Here is a 9,849-nt window from a genome sequence, read left to right on the forward strand (position 1 = left end):
CCAAGATGAAAGGTTTTCCCCTTCACTGACCCCTGAAGGGCAGCTGCAGTTCTGTCTTTTGGTTTCACACCATTTCCTCCCTCAGAGGCATCAGAACTGGCAAGAGACCCAGACATTGTCATCATGTAAAATCAACATTCCACCTCAATCCAAAGTTTCTCTTCCTAGAAACCTTGGAGCATGCCTCCCCTTGGCTCTGTGCCAACCACCACACCCATCTCCATTCCTCCATATTTCCCCACTCCCAATGTTCTCCTGACACTGTCTCATTCTCGGAAGCTCGGGTTCACCAGGACTTCCAGACCAGTCTGCCTCAGGGGCTCCTCTCCCCTCATGAGTCCTCCAAAATGGGAAATGGTCCAAGAAGGAATGAGTGAGTCAGGAATGACTGTGCAATCAACATTGGGACTTGGAGCCGAAATGACCAGGTATCTGGGAAGCCTCAGTCCCAGAGAAATCTCAAGGCTCGAGAGACATGGTTTCTGCTTTGGATATAAAGTTAAATAACACTCAGTGGGAAAGAAAAAAATCTGAGGAAAAAGCTAGACAGTCTTTCTTTATCTTTCTCTGTGCTGACTCCAACTAGATAGAGCAGGGTTGCCCCCAGCAAGCAGCCCCAGATGAGCAAGGCGTGAGGCAAGCTGTGATGTCTGTCCTGCTTTGGATTTGCGGGACTAATTGGCATGATCTCTACACCTTTTGCAGACAACCACAGCTGAAGACACCCAAGGGCAGAGAAGTTGCGGCAATGCCACCCTTTCAAACTTAATTGGTGTGAGAGTCATATCCTCAGTCTTAAACAGTCATTTTCTGAGAGTGCCTTCTCTGGAAATTATAATAATGATAACAAGAGCTATATTATTATTGATGCCTTAATCTTCTAAGCAACATGAGTGGCAAACTTTCCCAGCTGCCCTCACAGTCTCTAGCCTCTGCATGCATTGTCTCAGCTAACATTCACCATCCTTGAGAGCTGCATTACCATTTTATAGCTAACGATACAGAGGCTCAGAGATACTAAATAACCAGGAAGGAAAAAATTTACTAGGAACCTAAGTTAAACACCTCACCACACTATCTGTTGAAGAAAAAGGTAAAAACACTTTCTGAAATACAGACAGACTCAACATTGCCCTGCCAGAGGCCTTCAGTGAAAGAACCAGTCAAGGATGTACATCAGGAAGCAGAAATGTGAACCCAGAAAAATGTAACAGGAGTGATGAGGGAAAGAAAAAATTCAGTGTATCTAAATCAGAATTAGTCTTCAAACAAGGTATTAAAGCACATTCTAAAACTCCAGATGAGTGCCTCATGGAAGAAAAGAGGATGGGATATTACTCAGCCATCAGAAAGGATGAATAACACAAAAATAATGAATACTGTTATGCTGAAAATAAATAAAAAATAAATTTTAGAAAAAGGATGAATAACCAACTTTTGCATCAACATGGACAGGACTGGAGATTATGCTGAGTGAAATAAGTCAAGCAGAGGAAGTCAATTATCATATGGTTTCGCTTACTTTTGGAAGATAAGGAGTAGCATGGAGAACAATAGGAGAAGGAAGGGGAAAATGAAGGGGGTAAAAATCGGAGGGGGAAATGAATCATGAGAGACTGTGGACTCTGAGAAACAAACCGAGGATTTTAGAGAGTAGGGGGGTGGGGGGATGGGTTGACCCGGTGATGGGTATTAAGGAGGGCACATATTGCATGGAGCACTGGGTGTTATATGTAAACAATGAATCTTGGAATACTACATCAAAAACTAATGACATACTGTATGGTGACTAACATAACATAGTAAAAAACAATAAAATAAAATAACATTTTTAGGTAAGATAGAAATACCACGAATATTATTTTTTTAAAACTCATTCTCAGAAACTGATGAACCCATGAGACAAAAGTTAATGATGAAAAGGCGTTAAATATTACCACAGTTTGCTCAAGCAAATTGACAATTAAATCCCAATGAGCATCTCCCTCCCTATCCCATCTTGTTTCATGGATTCTTCTCCTACCCACTTAAGCCCCCATGTTGCATCACCACTTCCTCATATCAGGGAGATCATATGATAGTGGGTTGGAAGAAGGGGGGTAGGGTTATGGACATTGGGGAGGGTATGTGCTTTTGGGTAAATTGGAAGGGGAGATGAACCATGAGAGACTATGGACTCTGAAAAACAATCTGAGGGGTTTGAAGTGGCGGGGGGGGTGGGAGGTTGGGGTACCAGGTGATGGGTATTATAGTGGGCACAGCTTGCATGGAGCACTGGGTGTGGTGAAAAAATAATGAATACTGTTTTTCTGAAAATAAATAAATTGGAAAAACAAAACAAAAAAAAACAAACAAAAAAAAAAAAAGCCAAACAAATTGTAAGTAAATCAAATTAAAAAAATAGCAATGAGAATGGCAGTTACCAAAATTTAAAATACATTAATAACATATGTATGATATGAGTGCAATTTTACACAAAAAGCATATAGAGATGCTTTTCAGGAATAGTTCAAGAGTGATTAACTCTAGTAAAAGGGATTTTATATATATATATATATATATTTTTTAAGGTATTTTCTTAAATCTCTACCTAAGAATGTTTCCCTTTTATAATTAAAATAATTGTTCAAAACTAAAAAAAAAAAAAAAAAAATCCCAATGAGCAATGTGGTTCAGCGATAGATTAATGATGCTGAAAACAGTCTTTTTTGACATCAGGATCCCCAAAATGGCACATCCATTTTTGGGAATCTGATGTCCAACACATAGAGATATTTAAAAAGTGAGAACTCTGGTATTTCCTTGTACTGAATTCTGAATTAACATGCAACAAAGAATAGAAAAATAGAGACCTACAAACATACATCTTTGAGAACATAAAAAAAAAAAAATGTTGGAATCTTAACACAAACAGAATAGTCCATTTCAACCAGGCATGTTTTACCCTGACTGTGAAGGCAGAACACTAAATAATGCCATGACTTTGATCACTCTCTGTTGACTTTAAAATGCAAATAACATACAGAGTAAGAGAAGGTAACAGTACCTCATGGAAAGGAAAGACCTCCTTTCTCTCCTCACCTGAAACCCAATCTCGCAGCTCAAAAAGATCACTGTGTCTATTGTCTATGTCACACAAAATAATTTAATATAAGAAAAGTACCAGTACATTTTTGTACTGGTAAGTACCAGTACAAGTTTTGAGGGCTCGGGAGCATGAAGGCACCATGGACACTGCAAAGAGACCTTAATAAAGTCCCATGCTCCATTTCACCTGCACTAGCTTCTCTTTTTTCTCGTGGTGTTTTTCAGGATGTGCTTCTTGGCCCCTCATTTTCTCTGCCTCTCTAGCAAGTCTGTCTACAGCCAGTGCCATGGCCAACCTTTCTCTTGCTGTCTTCACTTTCCTTTCCTGTTTCCTGATATCTTCCTCAGTCACCAGAAATTGTTTGCACAGAAGCTGTGGGATACCCAGACCAGCTCCTGGAATCACCTTTACCAAATCTGAAGACCCAGCAGGGGTGGGCGTGGGGCTGGGGTTCAGACCACCTACAAGAACACCTGGCAGATATTCACCTGAGCACCTAGGCACAAGTTTTTGCAAGGCTTTGGCAAGATCCAAAGTGCTTAAGAGTTCCCCTGCACTGCTGCAGGCCTGGAGACCTTGCAGCCTCTTCTGCCAGCACATCTGCTGGGGCTTGTCCAGGGTTTCCTCCCAGTGATGGCATCTGACCTCATTGCCAGGATAGGATGTGATTCTGGTTACTGGCCTCTTGAATATGTAACTGGACATCCTCAAAGGGATTGAGACACTTAAGCAAGACTTTGGTTTGGATTGGTTTCCACAATCCTGCTGCTTCCTCTGTGGAGTCTTGACCATCATACTTCTTTTCCTTTTACCCTATAAAAATAAATCATGAGATTGGTTTAAAATCCTGAGATTGGCCTGAGATTGGTTTAAAGTGTTTTAAAAGGCTGCCTTCTTAGGAACACCGTATTGGTTATCTTGTACTTCTACCTTCCTTCTCTACTTCTGGGGATAGATCTGACCTGTGTCCTGGGAATGTCATCAGATAGATTTGGGTGAAAACCAGAAAATTCAAGATCAAAATTCAGGACCTACCCCAGATCATTTCCCCTTCACCATCTTGTTGTTGTTGTTGTTGTTAAAGATTTTATTTATTTATTTGACCGATGGAGATCACAAGTAGGCAGAGAGGCAAGCAGAGAGAGGGAGGAACAGGCTTCCTGCTGAGCAGAGAGCCTAATGCGGGGCTTGATCCCAGGACCCTGAGATCATGACCTGAGCTGAAGGCAGAGGCTTTAACCCACGGAGCCACAAGATCCTCTCTTTTATGATTTATCCTCACTTGTCCTTGTCACTCTTAACCATACAATTCCTGTTCTTCGCCCCCACCCCTAGGTCCACAGTGCCCAGTGTTTTTTCTAAATCTCCAGCCCCACAACCCATCTGTGTTAGGTGACTATTCATTTGGTCTACCTGTTGACCACTTGGTATTCAGAGCTTAAACCAATAGTGTAATTATCATCTGCTCCACTCTTAGCAACTCACTCCCATATCCCAGACATTCACATCAACCAACAATGTCATGGTCAAAAATAAATAATTCAGAAAACATATTCACCTACTACAAATTCCTGATTTTTCAGTTTTCACTCAAAAAATACAATATGCAATGTTGTGTACTTCTACAATAATTACCTTATACAATGTTACCTGTCCCTCAAGATTGGAAGTGATGCCAGATCATCATATCCTCACCTTACTTTCTTTCCTATTCCTATCAATCCTGGATTCCATGGTCTATGATCTCAGTAATTCCCTTGGAATAATCAAGAATTCCTTAACACGTATCGTATCTGCTTTGTAAAATTTCAAATCTGGAAGACCCTGGTTATCCACCATGCCATAGCTATTGCTAGTCTTAGGATAACTGCTGAGGAGAGCACACATACTTTGGTAATCACTATAAATCCAGAATCAACTGCTTCCACTGCAAAGCATCCATAATGCCTGGAATTTTACTCTATTTTTTATGTGTCAGCATATTTACTCCTTAGCTTTTCACAAAACTTGTTTCAAACATTCCCTACTTTTCTTTTTACCTCATACATATCCAAGTTCCCTTAACTTGCCTGATACTTCACAGAGAAATGGCTCTTTCTACTCCTTCCCTTTCATTGTGAGTCATGGAGAAAAGATCATCTCCATCCTGTGCCTCTGGGGCCTCATCTTCAAGCACCTCCTCAGACCACCCGACTCTTCCATCTGCCCTCACCATTCTGTGGGTTCTTCCCTGTTAAGGTCACAATGACTCCTTTGTTACTAGACCCAGGAGGAACTTTTCAGTATTCACATGACAAGATCTTTAAGTTGAAAACTTCTATACAATCTAAATACAAAGCAGGTACAGCCGACAAGATTCAGCTTAAAAAATGAGACTGTTATAAATGGAAAATGCTGAATTTCTGATATTCAGCACACATGAAAAACATAAACTATCTCTATTAATTTTTACATTGATTGCAAGCACAGGTAAAAATATCTTGGTTATAACTTTTAAAAATATACTATTAAAATTCATTTCACACCTTTTTAAAACCTTTTTAAAGGTGGCTACTAAATTTTAAAAAGAATCCATGTTGTAGAGTGCTTAGTGGTCCTATTGACAGCACTGATAAAGCCGTGTATAAAAATAAAGCCCAGAGCAAAATGTCTGGGGAAATTCTCCCAAGGAGAAGAGTCCACTTTGACGCCACAGCAGATTCAGCACACACACACACACAAGTACACGTCAAGTACACGTCATCCCAGAATACCACCATTACTTCTCAAATGCCATGAGGTCACACTCCCACAGAGTCCAAACTAGACTTGATCTCAAGAGAAAATTCGGAAGCCCGTAAAATTTACCAGTTAGAAAGAGCCAAACCAGAGATTATGCATCAAGATTTTTTTTGTGAGTTGCCCATCATTGGGTTCTATTATAAATTCAATTTGTTTGGAAAACTTCTTCAGGGAAAGTCATTTTAAAAATACACAGGAAATGTAACTAATCATCACTCTGCCCAATAAATGAAAATAAGAGGATAGAACACAAATATCATTATTATCAAATCACTACCGGATTTGTGAGTCAGTCAGGGAACAGAAGAGATTGGATTACCGTGGCCTCATTGGGCCGATTCTGATTGCAAGTCCATGATATTGATCCTATTATCTTAGGCCTTCTGAAACATGCCAGCCCTCTCAACTATTTAACCACCAAGGCCCATCAACCAGACCCCCTATTGCTGGCAAATCCCCTGGCTCCACCCCTCTGACAACAGCTGGAGGATTTTTCCCAACAACCCACCCTGCCACTGCATTCTCCTATCTGCTACAGGGCAAGGAAACATTTTCTCCAAGCTTCATGCTCCATGTGCCAAGCTCTGGGGGGTGACCCTTCTCTCCCAGGTGAAGAGAAGGATCAGGGTGCAGGCCCTGAGAGCTGCAGGGATTGGACATGGACTAGGATTTGCTGACACAGAGAAGAAAATCTGTAGTGTGCAAGGTTAACAGGGCCCAAGAAACCCCAGTGATGCCTGGATGGAATCAAAGAAAAAGATGCCAGACAGAGCAGGTATGTTTGGGTATGATTTTGCTTGGGAATATCAGTAAGAGGATGTGTGACACAGGTAATGCATTCATAAACATTATTCATTCATACATCTACCCTCTGTTGTGGAGTAATTTCTGTTTACATCAAGGCACTAGTTCTTGCCCTCTGGAGCTTCTTCTGCCAGAAGAATTTGTAAATTTTGTTTATAATATACAGATACAACACTTGAGATACGTTAGGTGTTCCAAGCATTTTCAAACACTAACCCCTTTAATAACTCTCCATGACCTTACAAAGTAGGTACACTTGTTATTGCCAATGACAGACAGAGAAACTGAGGCACAGACAAGGTAAGTAATTTGTCCAAAGTCTAACACCCAGTAAATGATAGAGCTGGACCCCAAGCCTGTTTTGAGTGGTATCCTGTACTATATCCCCTTCTTGTAATTCTCACCTCTGAGTTTCTTCATCAGATACATGTGTCACCAACCCACCGGTGTTGCAGATATAATCTCATGTACACCTGGTGATGTCAGAGGGAAGTAGTTACTAGTTCATACTAGTTCAAAGTATGTTCATACAAGTTCATCCCCCATTGTGCAAGTTGGGAGACTGGAGAGACCTCAGTGGCACAAAGGCTTTTCCAGAACAGGGAACTGACAGAGAAAAAAGATGACTGAACTCAGCTCTAACTCCTCCAAGCTGGGACCCTGGTTACATTCCCAGCCAGTGGTGGGGTGGGCATCTGTGTAGTTATGGAGATGACATGGCCAAGGAGGGGGAACAGTCAATAGTCTAGTGGAGAATTTGGGTGGTGTCAATGACAGAAGGGGTTCAGGAAATGGAGCTTTGAAAAAATGACCTAACTTCATTGGTGACAGAATCCAACAGAATTCTGATCATCAGGCACCCACATTCTAGCGACAGCCCCTCATCCAACTCACTTGACTGGAGATGCTCAACAGAGCAACATGCGATCTTATTGTATCCCTATTTTCCGAGGCTCTGGCCTCAGGAGACCCAAGAGTGAAAGCCTTATCAGTCGCTGTCAACATTGGCTCAACCCTTATTTCTAAGACCTCTGACCATTCACCACAGGGTACCCTAAGGTAACACAGGCCATCCCAGGACAGGTCAGTCCAGGCCAAGCCACAACTGTGATCCCACCAGGGCAGGTCCACACCCCTTAACCCTTCCTATGTGGGATGGAGGGAACAAGGGGGAAGGCAGGAAAAGAGGAGGGTGCCTGCCTGGGCAGGAACAGGTTGTTAGGTGTAGGAGACCTGGCAATCTGTCACATCCATACCCCAGGTCATGGCTGGCAGGATAGAAAGGTGAGTTCCTGGTACCAAGCACCTCTACCCACATCCCACCCCTCAAGGTGTCATCTTGTTCCCTCCCTAGCTGGAAGTCTATGCAGATGCTCCCCTGTGCTGGATCTTGAGAGCAGAACTGAGGGTCCTCATTCCCTCTGGTGGTGTTGTCCAAGAAGGCCCCTGAAGCCTCCTCCCCAGTTACTCTTTAAGAGCTTTATGGATTAAAATGGGCCCCAGGGGAAATAGGCATTCAGGTTTTCTCTCTTAAGTCTCCAACACATTTTTAGGCTTTCAAACAATAAACCACTCAGATATATAACACTATATGTTGTTTCATTCAGATATTAGGAAACAATCAAAACTATTTGCCTCTATCAACAGATTATCCCCTCCCTTTTTAAGAGTCCCTGTCTACACCTACCCTCAAAGATCAAGACTCAGGGTTGGTGTTCCATCTCCTATTAATGCTATCCTTGAGGATTTGCTGCCATAGCTAGCTATGTCTTCCACCACTGAATACACAGTAATATGTCCCCTATTGCTTCAGCCACTCCTCTACCCTGGAAAACTCATTTCCTAACCAAGAACTTTTCAGACCACCCTTTACGTACCTTCCATGTTTTGTTTGATCAACTGACAGTATAAAGATTCACATTTGGGTGAAAAAATCTAACTTATACATGATTTTTCCATGTTGTATTTGAACTATTTTAGTAAAGTTGTTAAATTGAAATTTTAGTTTTAAAACTTTTTCTGGGGGCGCCTGGGTGGCTCAGTCATTAAACATCTGCCTTCGGCTCAGGTCATGATCCCAGGATCCTGGGATCCAGTCCCCCATCAGGCTCCCCGCTCAGCCGGAAGCCTGCTTTTCCCTCTCCCACTCCCCCTGCTTGTATTCCTTCTCTCGCTGTCTCTCTCTCTAACAAATAAAGAAATACAATCTTTTAAAAAATAAAAATAAATAAAATAAAACTTTTTCTGAATGCAGACATTAGTCAATTTTTAAAAGATGTAATATATTCTCCTCAATTTTAAATAATCACTTTCCAACTTACTTGAAATGCTAAATTTATCAAATACTAAACTTTCATATGTACAAGGGGTTGCTTCTGGAACCTCCATATCCCTCTTCAGTTTGTTTGTATTTTTCCTCCCTTAACAAACTTTATACAATGTCGTGGTATATTACTTTTTCCATATCTTCCCTTGTTCATTTCTTCCTGCAAAAAAAAAAAAAAAAAAAAAAAGAGAGAGAGAGAGAGAGAGTTCTTAATTCCCTTTGAAAAATTTCACTTCCAGGGCACCTGTGTGGCTCAGTCCGTTAAGCATCCAACTCTTGATTTTGGTTCAGGTCATGATCTTGGGGTCCTGGGATAGAGCTCTACACCAAACCCTGTGTGGGACTCTGAGTTCAGTGGGGAGTCTTCTTAAAGCTTCTTTCCCTCTGCCCTTCTCCATGTGCATGCATCTTCTCTCTCTCTGTCTCTAAAATGAATAAATAAGTCTTTAAGAAAAACTTCACTTCCTTGTGAATTTGAGAATCAACATCTTCATCTTAAATTATGGTTTGGGGCGCCTGGGTGGCTCATTGGGTTAAAGCTTCTGCCTTCGGCTCAGGTCATAATCTTGGGGTCCTGGGATCAAGCCCGGCATCGGGCTCTCTGTTCAGCTAGAAGCCTTCTTCCCCCTTTCTCTCTGCCTGCCTCTCTGCCTACTTGTGATCTCTGTCTGTCAAATAAATAAATAAAATCTTTTAAAAAATTATGGTTCTGTTCTAACTTTATTATATCAAATCAAATATTTGGGGTGAAAATAAATTCTTTATTATAAACCATTGATAAATACAGCTTATTTTATTTAATCATGACTTTTATTTCCTTTTTAAAGTTTTATCATTTTTCATATTATCT

The 9,849-nt window shown here is 41.2% G+C and overlaps 1 protein-coding gene across 1 annotated transcript; it reads right to left on the reverse strand.

The window, feature by feature from the left end:
• Positions 1 to 3,247: 3,247 nt before the first annotated feature.
• Positions 3,248 to 3,883, reverse strand: MBD3L1 (methyl-CpG binding domain protein 3 like 1). Its single transcript, XM_044255412.1, has one exon. The coding sequence runs from the start codon at positions 3,881 to 3,883 to the stop codon at positions 3,248 to 3,250; it is 636 nt and encodes a 211-aa protein (XP_044111347.1).
• Positions 3,884 to 9,849: the final 5,966 nt, after the last annotated feature.

This window comes from Neovison vison, chromosome 6 (assembly GCF_020171115.1).
Source record: "Neovison vison isolate M4711 chromosome 6, ASM_NN_V1, whole genome shotgun sequence".
Taxonomy (NCBI): domain Eukaryota; kingdom Metazoa; phylum Chordata; class Mammalia; order Carnivora; family Mustelidae; genus Neogale; species Neogale vison.